This window comes from Ascaphus truei, chromosome 18 (assembly GCF_040206685.1).
Source record: "Ascaphus truei isolate aAscTru1 chromosome 18, aAscTru1.hap1, whole genome shotgun sequence".
In the NCBI taxonomy this organism is placed as follows: domain Eukaryota; kingdom Metazoa; phylum Chordata; class Amphibia; order Anura; family Ascaphidae; genus Ascaphus; species Ascaphus truei.
In genome coordinates this window covers 21,809,892-21,829,172 of record NC_134500.1, presented here as the reverse complement: position 1 = coordinate 21,829,172, position 19,281 = coordinate 21,809,892, and the positions used below count along the sequence as shown (strand labels likewise).

The 19,281-nt window shown below is 43.3% G+C and overlaps 1 protein-coding gene across 1 annotated transcript in view; it reads left to right on the top strand.

The window, feature by feature from the left end:
- Nucleotides 1-517: 517 nt before the first annotated feature.
- Nucleotides 518-19,281, top strand: part of LOC142469024 (threonine--tRNA ligase 2, cytoplasmic-like) — a 40,708-nt gene continuing 21,944 nt past the window's right edge. The window contains exons 1-5 of the mRNA XM_075575838.1: nt 518-1,432; nt 8,139-8,228; nt 9,394-9,584; nt 12,443-12,566; nt 19,131-19,252. Coding sequence (XP_075431953.1) covers nt 791-1,432; nt 8,139-8,228; nt 9,394-9,584; nt 12,443-12,566; nt 19,131-19,252 — 1,169 coding nt within the window. The 5' untranslated portion in view covers nt 518-790. The remainder of the gene's footprint in view (nt 1,433-8,138; nt 8,229-9,393; nt 9,585-12,442; nt 12,567-19,130; nt 19,253-19,281) is intronic.

The window sequence follows — 19,281 nt, the reverse complement described above, 5'->3', positions numbered from 1 at the left end:
GGCAGGGGGGGGGGGGGAGCAAGGCAGGGGGGGGGGGGGAGCAAGGTAGGGGGGGGGGGGAGCAAGGCAGGGGGGGGGGGGAGCAAGGCAGGGGGGGGGGGAGCAAGGCAGGGGGGGGGGGAGCAAGGCAGGGGGGGGGGGAGCAAGGAAGGGGGGGGGGGAGCAAGGCAGGGGGGGGGGGAGCAAGGCAGGGGGGGGGGAGCAAGGCAGGGGGGGGGGGAGCAAGGCAGGGGGGGGGGGAGCAAGGCGGGGGGGGGAGCAAGGCGGGGGGGGAGCAAGGCGGGGGGGGGGAGCAAGGCGGGGGGGAGAGCAAGGCAGGGGGGGGGGCACAGCAAAATAAGTTTGCGCCCCCCAGCTGTAATGCATGGAAAAAATACTGAGTGAACTTAATTTGATAACTTATTTTAAAACCACGTCAGAGCCTGCAAAGTAATCGGGAGTTAAACATAAAACGTTTCCTCTTTCATTATCGGTATATCTTGTGAAACAATAGAAACAAATGTAAATAAAAAGGTGAGACTCTATGGACAAACCGGTTCTAAAAACCTATTTGATGTGAGAGGGCCCTGCCATGCACTGCAAAGCCATAATACCGGCAGCTACCCCATTTACTGCTGCAATTCAATGCAAAGCCACACACTTCAATGAATGAGACTCCATAGAGATCAATTACAGGCCGCGAGGAGAGAGGCCTTGCCCAGGCCCTGAGGAGAGAGGCCTTGCCCAGGCCCTGAGGAGAGAGGCCCTATCCAGGCCTAGCTGCTGTCACTCCCTCTGTGCAGCTCGTGTCATGGCCGCCCACCTCGCAGCCCGCCTGTCCGCTCAGGAGGAAGAGATCCGCCGGCTGAGCGCGGAAATCGGCCGCCTCCGAGATGTGGGGGTGCAGGGGACCGGCGGCGGCCCCCCCAGCCCGGCCTGTGTGCAGCTCCGGGCCGAGAATGATAAGCTGAGATACCGGATAGTGCACCTGCGCCGCAGCCTGGAGCAGGACAGGCCCGGAGAGAGCGGGGGGCTGCAGAGCCGGGAGAGGCCCGGGGAGAGCGGGGGGCTGCACAGCCGGGAGAGGCCCGGGGAGAGCGGGGGGCTGCACAGTCGGGAGAGGCCCGAGGAGAGCGGGGGGCTGCACAGCCGGGAGAGGCCCGAGGAAAGCGGGGGCCTGCACCGCCGGGAGAGGCCCGAGGAAAGCTGGGGGCTGCACCGCCGGGAGAGGCCCGAGGAAAGCGGGGGGCTGCACAGTCGGGAGAGGCCCGAGGAGAGCGGGGGGCTGCACAGCCGGGAGAGGCCCGAGGAGAGCGGGGGGCTGCACAGCCGGGAGAGGCCCGAGGAGAGCGGGGGGCGGCACAGGCGGGAGGGGCCCGAGCAGAGCGGGGGGCTGCACAGTCGGGAGAGGCCACAGGCGCCGACCCTAAATACATTTGGTGACAGGGAGAAGGTGAGGCTGAGGGAGCATGCAGGGTAAAAGACCCCCCCCCCCCGTTTCATATTTAGTCTCTGTGGGGTAATTGTGGGATACTCTATCGGGAGGGGGACGGCGACGACGAGTGGTGCAATTATGTGGTATAACAAAGCACCCGATGTTTCAAAGAAAAAATCATGTTAAAAGCAATGGGATTTTTGCCTCGGATACATATGGTAATGATCAGCCCCAATATTGCACCACTTGCCTTGTTACATATGGGCCTATGTATGAATCAAAAGTGCTGCAATTCTGTGGGGCAGTAAAATATCCTGTTATCAGTGGTGGGGGGGTTGTCTTTGATACATATGGTGCATATTGTTGCCCCAGAATTGCCTTGGTACATATGGCAAAAAAATCGGACTACAGTATAATTTATTTATAACATCATTTATGTACCGCCTGTACATTAGTTAGTAAAACAATGGTGGTGTTACGTATAGAACATGTTATGCGATGAGCATAGAGGGATTGTCAAGATGTCTTTGTGGTGGGACCGTGGGAACATTATGGTGAGTTGCATTCAGAGCTTGCTTGGTTGGAGTAAGGTCTCTGTATTTAATCTTTAGTCGGTGGCTTGATGATTGGTCTGACATAGGAAACGATTGGTATGGTATGGTGGGTGACAGGAGGGTTTTGGAAAACCTTTAGGAAGGGGTGAGGGTAGGGAAGATTATGAGCGTTGGGTGAGGGAGGGGATGTGATAGAAGAAGGTAAGCGGGGGATCATTGAATGGAGAAGAGATGAGTTTTGAGTTGGTTTCTGAAGATAGGGGGCAGATTGTATGTGGTGTTGGAGCTTGTTCCAATGGAGGGGGGCAAGTAAGGCAATGGATCGGAATCGAGAGGAGGCACATGGAGCTGGGCGGGGGTGTCAGGGAGTGAAGAGAATGGGAACGAGTGTAGCGAGAGATGAGTGCTGCAAGGTAATGAGGGGCAAGGCCATGGAGAGATTTGTAAACCAGGGTGAGGAATTTGAAGAGGGAACATTGTTGGATGGGTAGCCAGTGGAGTTGGGAGAGGAGCAGGGTGACATGGCCAGAGCGATTGAGAAGCGTTTTGAATTTGTTGGAGGGGTATGGAGGGGTTGACCAATGAGAAGGGAGTTACAGTAGTCGAGACGGGTGATAATGAGGGAGTCGATGAGAAGTTTGGCTGAGGAAAGGGAAATGAGTGGAAATATTTTTCTTATCTTGTTAGGCAGACAGAGATACTGATGGAAAGTTAGGGTGAGAATAGTGGGAAAGAGAAGTAGATATGGATTTCGTCTATGAAAAAAAAAAGGGTGTGTGTGGCAAGCACGCATGTTTTAAGTAAAACTTCTTTCTGTTGTGACACTGAAATTGTAATTATACTCTCAAAAGTCTTTCATTCAATCAAAACCAAAAAACAATTTCAGTAACAAAACACGAAGTTTCATTTAGAACGCACGTGCTCGACACTTTTTTTGGTTGTTGGATGTGTCGCCAATGGGTTAATAATTAAGCCTGACATGACTAATCCTGATTACTCTTTATGGTGTATGTATGTATGTATGTATGTATAGCGTGTGTGTGTCTGTCTTGTAGGAGACAGCTTACAGAGACTGAAGTGCTGTGCCTGTCAGCTATAGCAGGGGCTGCCGGGCTTTGTAGTAACTGGGGCCTTCCCTTCTGATTGCCTGTGTAAGCTTGGCATCCACACCCGAACTACAACTCCTAGCATGCAGCCAACTAACAACAAGGATGTCACTTCCGGTTATGCACATGCGCAGTCACTCACTTCCATTTATATTTTCGGGACAATTTTCAGTTTTTTTCCCTATGGGATTTTTGTGGATGGCACTGCCACGAAATAAGTTTCACTTCAAAATGAACATTGAATCCATGGGAGGAGATGAGGTCAAATAGGGGGTAGTGTAGAGGGAAAAGGGAGGACCAAGGACGGAGCCTTGGGGCACGCCCACTTGGAGGCTGGTGGGTGGAGACGATCAATTTGTGAAGGGGACAGAGTAGGATAAGTGCGAGAGAGGGGATAAGGGTGGTGTCAGTCATGCCAAGGTTGGTGAGGGTGTCAATGGCTGAAGAGAGGTTGATGAGTATGGAGGAGAATTTGGAGTGGATGGCAAGGAGGGCAGTTTCGGGAGAGTATGAGTGACGGAAGCCAGACTGTACAATGGGAAGTAGGTTATGGGTGTGGATGAAGGTGGAGATTTGGTTGTGAACGATGCGCTCAAGGAGTTTGGAGAAATATGGAAGGAGTGAGAGGGCGAAAGCTAAAGGGGAGTGCAGGGTCGAGAGATGGTTTTTGTGGAGAGGGATGACCATAGCATTTTTAAAGAAGTCTGGGTACTGTCCACTGGATAGGGAGAGATTGAAGTAGGAGATATAGGGGAGGAGTGGTGGGAGGAGTGCTGCAATCCACAGAGCTAAACTCCACATTCTTAATATTTACACACATTATAATTTATAATGCGCCAACATATTCCGTAGCGCGGAACAATAGGGTTGGAGGACGAAAAAACAATAAGTAACAAACATAAACATTGTTACAGTAGGTAAGGAAGGCCCTGCTCAAAGGATCTTACCATCGATAAGTAGCACAGCTAGGGTAGGGGGATGAGAAGGTTGGTGTGTTTCTGATAGCTGCTTGTTAGTTGAACGCATTTGAGAAGCAATAAGTGGGATTATGCAGAGGTAGGGCTGTGAGAGCAGAATAATGTATGAAGATGAAAGTGTTTCAATATGTCTGAAATACTTTACCCAACCCAATAATCGTGCAGCTGTAACAGCAAACGGTGACACCCTTTGGCCGCCTTCCAGCTGCTGCAAAAGACTCACACCTTTGGGGTTACTTGGGTCTTATGGCCCAGAGAAATGAAGAAATGGTAGAAATGAAAATAGCACACAGTAAATAACAGCAGACATGCTGAAGAACTCCAGGTGGTCTTTGAAGTGTCTCTTTTCCTCATGCTGTTAACCCAGCCCACGCTTGCTTAGTGGACAGGGGCAGCGAAGGCATTTTGGGGAGACGTCTTTAGAGTGACTCCTCCGGTGTTATGTCCCAGAGAGTCTTTGGTCATTCTCCAAGGAAAGTGTGTGTGTGTGTGTGTGATATCTATATCAGCACACAGGGTTGGTTACTCACCACTCCATGCAGTGGAGTATGTTAAAAGTTCACTGACTGCACTGGTGGGCGCTTTTCCATCTTGGGATGTTAGTGTTTAACCCTTGAAATGGCTAATACTGCATTGCCCTGGCCTACAACATCATCAGTCATTACTCTACATGTTGTATTGTATGTCTTTATTTATATAGCGCCATTAATGTACATAGCGCTTCACAGTAGTAATACATGTGGTAATCAAATAAATTACAGATAATATAAATAACAGATCATGGGAATAAGTGCTTTAGACATTAAAGTAACATTAAGGAAGAGGAGTCCCTGCTCCGAGGAGCTTACAGTTGAATTGGTAGGTAGGGAGAACGTACAGAGACAGTAGGAGGGAGTTCTGGTAAGTGCGTCTGCAGGGGGCCAAGCTTTATGTATCATGTGTTCAGAATATCCACAGTGCTATTCATATGCTTCTTTAAGCAAGTGTGTCTTAAGGTGGGTCTTAAAGGTGGATAGAGAGGGTGCTAGTCGGGTACTGGGGGGAAGGGCATTCCAGAGGTGTGGGGCAGTCAGTGAAAAAGGTTTAAGGCGGGAGAGCGCTTTAGATACAAAGAGGGTAGAAAGAAGACATCCTTGAGAAGAACGCAAGAGTCTGGATGGTGCATAACGAGAAATTAGGGCTGAGATGTAAGGAGGGGCAGAAGAGTGTGTAAAGCTTTAAAAGTGAGGAGAAGAATGGAGTGTGAGATGCGGGATTTGATCGGAAGCCAGGAGAAGGATTTCATGAGGGGACATGCTGAGACAGATTTAGGAAAGAGTAGAGTGATTTTGGCAGCAACGTTTAGGATAGATTGTAGGGGAGACAGGTGAGAGGCAGGAAGGCCGGACAGCAGGAGGTTACAGTAATCAAGACGGGAGAGAATGAGGGCCTGAGTCAGAGTTTTTGCAGTCGAGCAACAGAGGAAAGGGCGTATCTTTGTTATATTGTGGAGGAAAAAGCGACAGGTTTTAGAAATGTTTTGAATGTGAAGGGTGAATGTGAGAGAGGAGGCAGCGTGCTTGGGCTACTGGGTGAATGATCGTAGTTCCAACAGTAATGTGGAAGGAGGTAGTAGGGCCAGGTTTGGGAGGAAGTATGAGGAGCTCTGTTTTAGCCATGTTGAGTTTAAGGCGGCGGAGGGCCATCCAGGATGATATAGCAGAGAGACATTCAGAAACTTTGGTTTGTACAGCAGGTGTAAGGTCGGGTGTTAAAAAGTATATTTGTGTGTCGTCAGCATAGAGGTGATAATTAAACCCAAAAGATGTTATTAGGTCACCTAGAGAGAGTGTGTACAGAGAAAAGAGAAGAGGTCCCAGGACTGAGCCCTGGGTACATCCACAGAGAGATCAATAGAGGAGGAGGAGGTGTTGGCAGAAGAGACACTGAAAGTACGATGGGAGAGGTAGGATAAGATCCAGTATAGAGCTTTGTTCCGAATACCAAGAGTACGGAGAATGTGAAGGAGAAGAGGGTGGTCCACGGTGTCAAATGCAGCATGGAGGTCGTCATTTATTTTAGTGAGGGCTGTGTCCGTGGAGTGAGCAGTGCGGAAGCCAGATTGTAGAGGGCCTAGGAGAGAATAGGTGTTGAGAAAATGGAGCAAGCGAGAGAATACAAGACGTTCAAGGAGTTTAGAGGTAAAAGGCAGGAGGGAGACAGGTCGATAGTTAGAAAGACAGGTAGGGTCAAGCTTGCTGTTTTTGAGTAATGGTATGACTGTTGCATGTTTGAAAGAGGATGGAAAGGTTCCAGAGCAGAGTGAGGAGTTAAAAATGTGTGTGAGCGTAGGGATTATAGTAGGAGCAAGAGGTTTTAGGAGATGGGAGGGAATGGGGTCAAGAGGGCAAGTGGTAGAGGGAGAAGAGGCGATCAACAGCGACACATCCTCCTCTGAGACAGTGGAAAAAGAGTCAAGGAAGGCAGGAGGAGAGTTAGGAAGAGGTGTAGGATGGGAGGAAGAAACATAGGGGATCTTCTGACGTATGGATTCCACCTTTTCCTTAAAATAGTCAGCAAAGTCCTGAGCGGAGATGGAGGAAGAAGAGGCAGCTGAGGGTGGTTTGAGTAGAGTATCAAAGACAGAGAACTGTCGGTGTGGGTTAGACTTGTGCATGTTGATTAGTGAAGAAAAGTAGGCTTGTTTAGCTTGCGAGAGGGCAGAGTTGAAACAGGATAGCATAAATTTGTAGTGAAGGAAGTCTGCGAGAGTATGAGATTTCCTCCAGAGGCGTTCAGTGGAACGAGCGGAGGAACGCAGCATGCGCGTGTGGGAATTTAGCCAGGGTCTAGGGCACATCTAGTTGCACATTGTTTGATATGTGCTATGTAAGCCATTGTAACTGCAAGAAAGTAGCGATTTCTTTATCAAGGAACATACAATTAGTGCTTAAATATTTGACACTTTGTCCTGATTTAAAAACAATGCTTTGTTTTTCTAATATAGTGCTGACAATGTCCACAGTGCTCTACAGTGAATTTTGCAATCACAACTAGTCCCTGTCCCAAAGAACTTACAATCTTATTTTGGTGCCCAACGCACAGGGGGATAAAGGGACCAAGGTCACAAGAAAGGGAAAGATATAAACATATGAAAAACGAGCAGGCAGAATTTCTCATATTTTTAAATGCATGGCAATATATTAATATGATATTTATTGTGACATTAAAAATGAAGATAGGTCAATTTTGAACATTTGTTATTGTGATTGTAATATAACGCCGCTTTAGATGTCATTGACATTTTATTGACAGCTAGTTGTACGTATGCTTCAAAGTAGGCAGATCTGCCAATGTAAATGAGATCTCACACCCATTTACCCCAAAGAGATCACTTTACCTTGTGTTTGCCTACTTCCTCTTAATCCCACCCCTATCTCTGATGTAAGGGTGTTTTTATTTATTTTAAAATGTAATTAATTTAAAACCACATTTAATTTGTCATAACTATTAAATAATTTGGAAGATATTAAGTTTTATATTCAACATTCATAATTTTTTTTATTTTTTTTCCAGTGAATTAAAAGGTATAGTCTTCCCATTAAGCTAATCTTTATCATGATACATATCATTATCACGATTGTTGTCTTAATATTGTTATTTTGGGGAAAAAACAAAAACCACAGACAATGCCATTTTTTCTGTCGGTCACACATATGAGTTCCATTATTGTGTTTGTTTTTCTACTACCGTTGAGTATTTTTTCTGTATAATCTGGATATTGTCAACCATTAATTACATCTTATTTTTGTATGTCACAATACATTTATTTATTTGTAATTGGCGCAATGAGTACATCTTTTACAGAACTTTTCTTTGTGGTATTTATGTTTAGGTTACCCATATTGGAACTTATTGTATCCCAACGATGGACCTTTCAGTCGCATAATTAGTGAGATTTGGGTTGGGTTGGGTTATCTTCGTTGAAAGGCACAGAGGTTGTTCAGTATTTAAATCACTTATCTCAATACAATTTCATACTTAACTTTGCATGTAATAATTTTATGTTGGCGACATTGACACAGCAACCATATTTTCCCCCCCTCAGAATTGTGTTGGTGAAAAGCAATCTGAAACCCAGAACAAGAAAAAAAAGGAGAAAAAAGTAGGAAGCGAAGTTGCTGGATTAAAGCGAGAGGTACAGTGTATATTTTATTGGCATTACAGCTGTTTTTTGGCTGTAGAAATATATCATATAAAAGCATAGTCATTCCAATGAGCTACTTCCACCGCGACTATTGATATCATGTTGGACCAGATTGTGGTGCTAAGCTTTATGATATCTTATGTCCCATCCTGTAGGCTGCTTCATGGCATGGCGCTGTTTAGTAAATATGGCCTGGTATGTCTAAAATGGCCACACAGGTTTGCAGACAATAGTTTGACAGATTAATAGAAGGCTTAAACAAAAACAATGTAGTTGGTGAAAAAAAATGAGCATTACACTTATGTGGAATCCACGTGTCTGGGTGCTATGATGTTAATAGGTCCTGCCCATTATTTATTTATTTATTTATTTATATATATATATATATATATATATATATATATATATATATATATATATATATATATTTATATATATTTATATATATTATCATGTTAAAAATGGTTTGCTCATTTGCATGTCATTTCCCAGAATCCCTTGCTGCAGTGGAAGTGCTGTGTGCTGGGTGATAATTGTGAAAGGTGGGGTTGCAGACCTGTCTAAGAAATGCAAATGAGCATACAGTAATATTTCCATTTACTAATATATATATATATATATACACCAACAAATCATGCACACCAGAAAAATAGCATCTGCAATTCAATGTTATTCTTTGGTATCAGAGTCCTTAGCAAAAATAATGCCCCAAAAGCTTTTCAAAATTGTTACAACTTAATGGTATCCTAAAAATGAAGGTAAGTGACGCAGCGCAGGCTTACCCAGGACAAAGGCCCTATAAGTAGTTTCAATCCATAGTAGAAAGTTGATTTAGTAGTTTTCCATCTAGTTAGAGAATGAACATTTCAGGTCAGATCCGTAACCCTTCTCTAATACCAAAGAATAAAGTAGAAGGCTTAAAATGAGAAACTGTGGAGGTTAAAACAGTGCTTTTTCTGTAAAGCCATGGTAATTTCCCGTACCAAAAATGACATTAACACCTTTTAGTGGTTTCATTCATTGAGCCTGTACAGTACAATGTAATAAAGCACCGCCTACGCTAGCCGTGCTGGATGACGGCGTAATAACTACCATAAATGTGATTATTTAAACTTGGAGCGCTGCGCACAACTGGCTTGATCTGTTTTATTTGCAGGCGCTTTGTGTCCCAGCCTTTATGAAGGACAGGCTGCAGCTTTATGAAACCTTGAAAAGGGAACACGAGACTTTGCTCGCAGATCGAGCTGCAAACCAAAGCAAACCTATAAAGATCACATTGGCCGATGGAAAGGTGATTGGAGGGGAGTCTTGGAGGACAACACCATATCAAGTGGCTGCTGGCATCAGGTAAGATTTTATCGAGATCAACATCGACCTTCTTAAACTGCACTGGTATATGGCATTAACTTTTGCAAACCCTTATCACTGTTATGTGTGTATGTATATCTATATCTAAATATCCTTTTCCCCTCGCTGCACCTTACCTATGGAACTCCCTTACACTCTGTATACGCCCAGCACCCTGTCTTCCCACCTTGAAGACAAAGCTTAAAACTTCCCTCTTAAATGAAGCATAGATTAATGGCTACTGTCCGACAACCGCAGTCGCTCCTATCGACCATAGTGGCCAAGCACTGCCATCTACTGCACTTATTCCCTCACCGCTGTCTCTGTAACTCTCCCAACATACTGCATGTTGTAGTATTATTATTATTATTACAATAAGAATTATTATAATTCTCTGTACTGTATTGTCTCTTAGTAAAGCGCTGTGTGTATGTATATATGTATATGTGTATATATAAACCTGTGTTTTCACACGTGAAAAAGTAAAGGATATGATGAAATGGTCCCATTGAAGTAAGTGCGTCCTGGTGAAATGATCCACTATGGAGGAAAGAAATTAAGATTTTGTCAGTTTCTTAAAGGATGTGCCACATCCAATGATAAATCTAGAAGACAAAAAGCAAAAGAAGCATACGCTTTATGGTGAGAAATCCTTTAACATGTTTAACTAAAGCACAATACACGCTATGCATGCACAAGGGTAAAACAATATTGTAGCATTTGAGAGGAACAGGGGAAGAAGTCACAGACGAAAGACGTTGGGACGTGTGGTTGCACGAACAGCCATAGTGATGTCACTTCACTAGAGTAAGAGATCATCACAGGGCCGTTCAAACTGTGTATCATGCACCTGGAGCTGACCCATCACCGGTTTGCAACAAACAACTTGGGACATCAGCAAATTTGCTCTTGGCAACGGCTGGGAAGTCCTACTTTGAATTGATTGAGTGATCGACAGAAGACCCAGAGGACACACTTTCTCCACTTGGCGCCGGTTGGTAACCTTCAGAGATTTCTCTCAAATGCTACAATATCGGTTTACCCTTGTGAGTGCATATCGTGCATTGTGCTTTAATTAAACATGTTTACGGATTTTACACCAGGAAGCTTCTTTTGCCTTTTGCTATATATACAACACACACACACACACACACACACACACACACAAATACTAGCACTCTGGAATACGGTTTATGTGGCAAAACAAATAAACAATTTATTATATACAATGGAAAAATAAAAACATGACACAGACAGCATAAAAACAGCACATCTCCTGTGGTATTCCTAAGTAGTAAAATGCTGTTTAGTCAAAAGACAGAACCATAACACAATATAGTAGATGTCTCTGACACACAAAAAACCTCATTAAAAATTGTGTCAATAACACCATGACAGACCGGTAAAAAATAAAGTAATTGAGGACGAGGGTCCGACCACTACTCTGAACAATACAGATAATGTGTCCTGATATGCAGATATTAAGAAAAATTACTCAAAAGGGAGACAACATTGCTTAAAGGCCACCAAATATTAAATGAATCAAAGGGACAGCCTAGCATGAACGAAGTAAGCTGCACGTGAGACACACAGGCAGTCCTCGCTTTCACACCGCGTGATGGGATTGCAGCTGGATATCAGCTCGAGTCTGAGGCCGAGTCTCCGCAGGTTCCGATCGAGAGGTGCAACAAGCCACCCTGATCGTTTTGTCGGTCGATTCTTCCGGGGGCTCCATAATCAAACGGAAGCTCGCGGGATTTAAATAATTTGTATGTTGAAGGCAGCAACCAATCAGGTGAAAGATGACGCCATGACATGAGGTCTTGATTGTAAAGCAGAGAAACAAGTGTCAAAATACAGAGTAATGATTGTGGGACAATAAAATGTACAAGTTTAATACGCACTACTAAATAGCATCCCGTTAATACCAAAAGGGTATAGTTAACAGGGAGACAGAAAGGAGAAACATATGCAAACATATTTAAATACAAAAATGTACATGACGTTCCTCATTCAATCTAAATACTGCCTACTTAATATACTACATTTTATTTATTTATATATATATATATACATATATATACATGTAGAGGTATCAGTACCGTGTTAGCTGAGCTTCAATAATCAAAAAATAAATAGACGATACCGTTATGTGGCTAACGAAATGCTTTTATTTGTGCGAGCTTTCGAGATACACTGATCACTTCTTTCGGCGATATAAATAAATAAATATATATAAATATATACAGGCATACCCCGCATTAACATACGCAATGGGACCGGAGCATGTATGTAATGCGAAAATGTACTTAAAGTGAAGCACTCCCTTTTCCCCACATATCGATGCATGTACAGTACTGCAATCGTCATAAACGTGCATAACTGATGTAAATAACGCCTTTGTAACAGGCTCTATAATCTCCCCGCTTGTGCACAGCTTTGGTACAGGTAGGGAGTCGTTATTGCTGTTCAGGACGTGCTGACAGGCGCATGCGCGAGCTGCCGTTTGCCTATTGGGCGATATGTACTTACTCGCGAGTGTACTTAAAGTGAGTGTCCTTAAAGCGAGGTATGCCTGTGTATATATATATATACACATATCTCCCTATAGTTTTCTCCTAGCATTGGGGTAGGATAACCGTTATGAGCAGAGAGGTCACCAGCTGTACTGTGCTTATCCACTATGTTGTTCGTTGTGTTATTATGTTACTGAAGCTGTAATGTTTTTTGGTATAATTTCACTACACAGAAGAAACTTAAACCAAAACAAGTCATGTTCATGATCACTTTAGATATTGGGTTGTTTTTCAAGTGAGGTTGAGTAACTGAATATGTTTGTTTTCATCCCTTCTCTGTAGTCATGGCCTGGCTGATAATACTATTATAGCAAAGGTGAACCATGAGTTGTGGGACTTGGATCGTCCATTGGAAGAAGATTCCAACTTGGAACTGCTTAGGTTTGATAATGAAGAAGCTCAAGCAGTAAGTAACATAACGATAGTTCGAACTTGTAGCGCTAGACTGGAGGTGCCGACATTTCAATATTTTACAATGATATTTAAGCTTATCCAGGAACAGTTAGTGTTTTTAATTAAACAAGCTGTAGTTAATCTGTCTGGACCATAGGATCTGTGGGAGACGCTGACATGACAGAGCAGTAACAACATACATAATTTACTACACTGTATATATTTTGTAAATTGTTTGTCTGTTTGCTATGCATTTGGACACCTCTTAAAATATCTGAACCAAATTTTGCATGACGGTTCCTGAGATTAAAGAGCAGGTTTTTGCCTGTTTTTGGATACAATTGAACGCCATTTTGAATCAAGATGGCGGACTGAACCTTTCAAAAAAGCACTGATTGTAACCAAATTCGCCAGGATTGTAAGTAGCTGGACCGAATTTAGAAAATCCATGTTTAGCACATGCTCTACCTCATCATTGAAGTGGTGTTTTTATATTAGTTTATCTTTTATGTGGGACAGTGCTGTCATCAGTGATTTTTGTATGCATGGATTGTTATGTTGTTACTGCACTGTCCCCATTTGTTTGTATATCTTTTTAAATGTGCTCATATTCTCCCCTCCCTGGCTACACTACCCCGGATGTGGTTTCAGCAGCTTAAAGGTTAAACTATTTCAGTTCTCCGTGAGAGAAAGGGCGTGACGGTTTTCATTGGCTTAAAGTGACGATACGTCATGATGGAAGGTGGGGAATTATGGGTATTTAGGTAATTGATTTGTTTGTATGTTGTACGCTTTGATAAAGCGTGGGTGACCACGTGAAACGCGTAAGAGTGTTACTCTGCTGTTTTTAATGTGCCACCAATACAATTTTCGCAGTCCTGGATCATATATTTTCCTCCCAAGGCAGCTGCACCGCCGCTCACGACTCTCCTGCATGCTGTACTTGATGTTGGATCCTGCAGAGCGGGAACTAGCAAAAATGTGTATGCTTGATGGAAAAATCAAAAATATAGTTTACCCAACAGCATTAGAATAAAAATACATACATTATTTTCATTAAGAAGCTAAAAAAAAATTATTATCCATTTATAAATCTCAGAATTTTTTAGTTTCTTAGAATTCCAGAGTAACATTGGGTATTTCAGCTAGTACAAGTATAAGACCCGGCAACGAATCGCCCGGCCGAGCAGCACACGAGCGCCAGCGCGGCCGTTCCCTGCCTGGCCGCAGCCCAAGTCCACTTCCTGACCTCTTGTAGATGGACAACCAATAGATGGTACTCAAAGTCTTTACCTAATTGTAGCTAGATGGAGGAGTCGGGGAAACTGGAAATATTGTGAATTACAGAATTTATTCAATGTGTATCTGGTCTCCTTTTTATTTTATTTCATTATTATTTTCCATCCCATACAAATTTTAATTTTGACTAATTAATACCCTTGAGATTTAAAAAATCCTTAAAGGGTGCCCCTAAAAAACAAATTGAGAATCACTGGCATGACTAACATGCAGGGGGAAGTGACTTGGAAACCAGGGAAGGCGTAAGTAGTGTATTGGAAAAACTCAGTCACACTTATTATTATTTATGCAAAAGCTATCTGTTGAGAAATTTTATTTTTACCCAACAGCATTAGAATAAAAATACATACATTATTTTCATTAAGAAGCTAAAAAAAAATTATTATCCATTTATAAATCTCAGAATTTTTTAGTTTCTTAGAATTCCAGAGTAACATTGGGTATTTCAGCTAGTACAAGTATAAGACCCGGCAACGAATCGCCCGGCCGAGCAGCACACGAGCGCCAGCGCGGCCGTTCCCTGCCTGGCCGCAGCCCAAGTCCACTTCCTGACCTCTTGTAGATGGACAACCAATAGATGGTACTCAAAGTCTTTACCTAATTGTAGCTAGATGGAGGAGTCGGGGAAACTGGAAATATTGTGAATTACAGAATTTATTCAATGTGTATCTGGTCTCCTTTTTATTTTATTTCATTATTATTTTCCATCCCATACAAATTTTAATTTTGACTAATTAATACCCTTGAGATTTAAAAAATCCTTAAAGGGTGCCCCTAAAAAACAAATTGAGAATCACTGGCATGACTAACATGCAGGGGGAAGTGACTTGGAAACCAGGGAAGGCGTAAGTAGTGTATTGGAAAAACTCAGTCACACTTATTATTATTTATGCAAAAGCTATCTGTTGAGAAATTTTATTTTTACCCAACAGCATTAGAATAAAAATACATACATTATTTTCATTAAGAAGCTAAAAAAAAATTATTATCCATTTATAAATCTCAGAATTTTTTAGTTTCTTAGAATTCCAGAGTAACATTGGGTATTTCAGCTAGTACAAGTATAAGACCCGGCAACGAATCGCCCGGCCGAGCAGCACACGAGCGCCAGCGCGGCCGTTCCCTGCCTGGCCGCAGCCCAAGTCCACTTCCTGACCTCTTGTAGATGGACAACCAATAGATGGTACTCAAAGTCTTTACCTAATTGTAGCTAGATGGAGGAGTCGGGGAAACTGGAAATATTGTGAATTACAGAATTTATTCAATGTGTATCTGGTCTCCTTTTTATTTTATTTCATTATTATTTTCCATCCCATACAAATTTTAATTTTGACTAATTAATACCCTTGAGATTTAAAAAATCCTTAAAGGGTGCCCCTAAAAAACAAATTGAGAATCACTGGCATGACTAACATGCAGGGGGAAGTGACTTGGAAACCAGGGAAGGCGTAAGTAGTGTATTGGAAAAACTCAGTCACACTTATTATTATTTATGCAAAAGCTATCTGTTGAGAAATTTTATTGCAGCGGTCGCTTGCAAGAGTGCATTTAATACGAATCAAACTTTGCTGTCTGACTAAGGCCGCGCTTATATTCGCAGCGACGTCAAAACAAATGTGTTGAATCTGTCGCGTGCGTTTATAGTAGGAGCGTCGGCTTGATCGCAATCGCTGGAAGTCAATTCAATTTGATTTTTTTAGTGACTGCAGAGTGACATCAGCGTCGCCGTCGCAAGGACTATTAGCGCGGCTTAACACAAATGGCACTGCTGAGAGAGTCCCAAAACAGTCTAATTTATACACCAAAAAGGGTCGGGCATGCATAATTTCATGTCATTATTGGTTAACATTTGCTATCTATTTTAGCAGATTAAACACAAATGAATACTTATGATGTCTGCCTGATAATCTCATCTCCCTCCTTCAAGGCTCACAGCTGTTTATCTGTTGTCTAACTCTACAAAGAGACAATTACAGATATGAACTGAGGGGCCCTCCTCAGGAAAATAAGCAGAGTCAGTTATTATAAGATGACAGAAAGTTCAGCGAAAAAAAAATCTTCTTTCAATAGTCTATTTGACTGCTACGCAGAATACACTAACAGAAAACATGGCTTTTTTAAATAGTTATACACATATTAATAATATCAAAAATATTATACTTCCACAGTGGCAAGGCGCAGCATGTCATCCATTCTCTGTAAACTATTTCACAAAGAAATAATCGCCATAGCTCCACCTAATAAAATAACAATGAAAGCCCTCTTATCCAGGCAAATGTCCGTGTCTTGTGTTTTTAAACATTTTTTCTTACATTTTCTTCCCCATACGTTTAAGACCTCAACAAATAGACTTTTAAATCATTTTGTGTCTGCATTGCTCTGACCTTTAAACCTCAGATTACACTGCATGTGTAAGTATAGCTAAACTGTTCCTGTGCAGTGAAGTGAATGCAGGCATAATACTTTCCTACGAGGAATGACAAGCATATTCTGTAACGTAATCAATAAAGTGTTCTTGAAGGGCCATCTCTCAGCAGTTTATCTTGCAATGTATACTTTACCTTCTCTCTCAAAGCGATGACATACAGCTTGTACTAAACATTTGTTTCAAAGCTTACCAACTACTGGCCTGTCCCTCAAAACTATTACTCGCTGTAGATTATAAAATCAATAGTATAAATAATAGTGGGGTCCATGTTTTTAATAATATATATAATATCATATTATGTCATAATATAGGTATCCATGTTAAAATGGATATGAAACAAAAATTGACACACTGAGTACTCATTTTGGATGCCATTACCCAGAATCCCTGGCTGCAGAGGAAGCATTATATGCTAAGAGATAATGGGGAAAGTCCGGTTCGTGGAGATATTGTCACGGTTGTGCTAGCCACAAACCTGGGTCGGACCGCGTGGCTGAGGTAGGGTTGTAAAAGCACCGACCTTAGACCGCGCAGGCTGATCCGGATTGCGCAGTTCGTAGTCATACGTAGCAGGATCAGGATAGGAGAAGACAGCATCGTCGTTGTACAAGCCAGGGTCAGGACAGGAGACATCAGGATAAACATTGTTCAAGCGAGAGTTCGGCAACAGATAGTCAGGAAGACCCCGCTTCAGCTTAGGAGCGTGGGGTTGGCCTCTGCGCGTGCGGCGACCATGGCCCATGGTACTGGTCTCAGGAGGTGGTAGGCAGACCAGAGTAGCACACCGCCTAGCTGCACAGGTAAACCAGTGCACAGCGCAAGAGTCCTGAGTGGGCTGGGGAATCCTCTGTTTCAGAGCAGGAACCAGGACACGGCCTCTCTAGATTAGGGAAAGAGTAGACCCCAGGAACCAGGAAGCTGAAGATACACAGGGAAAGTTCCGCTTCAGAGCAGGAAACCGGGAGTCTGAAGACGCAGGGGAATCCTCCGTTGCAGCGCAGGAACCAGGACACGGCCTCTCTAGATTAGGGAAAGAGTAGGCCCCAGGAACCAGGAAGCTGAAGATGCAGGGGATACCTTTGCTTCAGTGCAGGAAAGCAGGAAGCTGAAGACGTAGGGGATACCTTTGCTTCAGTGCAGGAAAGCAGGAAGCTGAAGACGTAGGGGATACCTTTGCTTCAGTGCAGGAAAGCAGAAAGCTGATGAACGCAGGGCGAAACCTCCGCTACAGCACAGGAGAACAGGAAGCTGAAGAACGCAGGGCGAAACCTCCGCTTCAGCCCAGGAGGACAGGAAGCTGAAGAACGCAGGGCGAAACCTCCACTTCAGCACAGGAGAACAGGAAGCTGAAGAACGCAGGGCGAAACCTCCGCTTCAGCACAGGAGAACAAGCGAGGGCTTGTGGCAGAACAGTTAGTGACATCCGGTAAGGACTATGCTCGGCGGGGAGCATTGTGGGAAAGCAGTACTTAAAGGCCAGCGGGCCAATCCCCGGCGGGGGGTGTGAAGGTCCTGCTCCAATGAGAAAATACAAGACTGGATTGCAGTGATAGATTGCACAGCTGCAGTAGATACCAGAGGGAGTGTGTGGCAGTATAGCTTTGGTGAGTGAATCCAGGCTGCAGTAATATCAGGTGAAGTGTTCCAGAACTGCACCGGTCTGCAAGGTAAGGCAACCAGTAAACCGCGGAGCGGATTCCTTACACATATCTGGGACTGAGAATGTGCTCACAAGTGGTATTTTTATTTGCTGTAAATAATACTGGCTAAACTTTCTTGACTATTTTGCAATAACGGTGTTCAATAAATGTACAATTCAATAATGGTTACTTAGAACAGGGGTGCGCAAATTCATCTCCCTGCGCCCCCCTGCCTGCTCTCACCCCCTGTTCGTCCCCTCCCCCCGCTCAACTCCTGAATCAAATGACGCAGCGGGGTTATGTGACGTCACGTTGCCATGGCAAAGCGCCGTTTCGTGACCCCGCGCCGTCATTTGACGCCGGTGTGCTATGGCGGTGCGTCGCTGGAAAGTTAAGGTAAGTAAAGTTACAGAGGCCTCGCATGATCTCCGGCATTTAATTTAAATGCCTTCGGGGAAGCGCGGGGGGAGGTCAGTAACCGCCGCACCCCCAGTTTGCGCATCCCTAACTTAGACCATTTGAGACATTTTACCAAAACTTTGTGTGATCCAGATGACAAAAATGTCACACTAGTGTAACGAGTTCATGACCTTGATATTCGTAAGGATTATGATTTCAATTAATTCAACCTCGTAGGAGTAGATTCACTAAAGTGTGAAAGCCAATAGATGATAGCCATTAAATATTAGTCATGGCTATTGCACTTTAGTGAATTTGTCTCTCTCGAGAGGAGAAGAAGAATATTAAACACATTTTTGAACTTTATATTGTATAAAGGTTACTTGAGGAAAGTATTGTCTAGAAGGAAAATCCACAAGCCACGGTTTCCAAAGTATGTTATTTCAGTAATAATCTTAACCTGCTGACCCTCAGACACCTTAACAGATCAGTCTGAGCATATGATTGAAGTTGTAGAAACAGTTGTGTGTAATTTTCATGCAGAGCTGGTGTAGTGAAGGTGTGTGTGTGTAATATATAATTATATTTAAATCTCTATATACGAATTTAAGCCTGTTTTTAATTTTAATAGTCTACTTATATTTATCTGTTTGACTCAGAGCAAAGTGAACAATTTACCTGGGACTTTGAGGGCTGTCTTACCACCAATAGACATATATCGTAAAAATCATTGATAGCTTTTATTTACCATGGAAATGTTAAAAGAAAAAATATTTCTTCATTATGCAAATGTTCTCCTAATTTCCCCAAGGTTTACTGGCACTCGAGTGCTCACATCCTCGGAGAGACGATGGAGAATTACTACGGAGGCTGCTTGTGCTATGGTCCGCCCATCGAAAATGGATTTTATTATGATATGTTTTTAGACGACAGGTAAACTAAACTACCCTTCTCTCTATTGC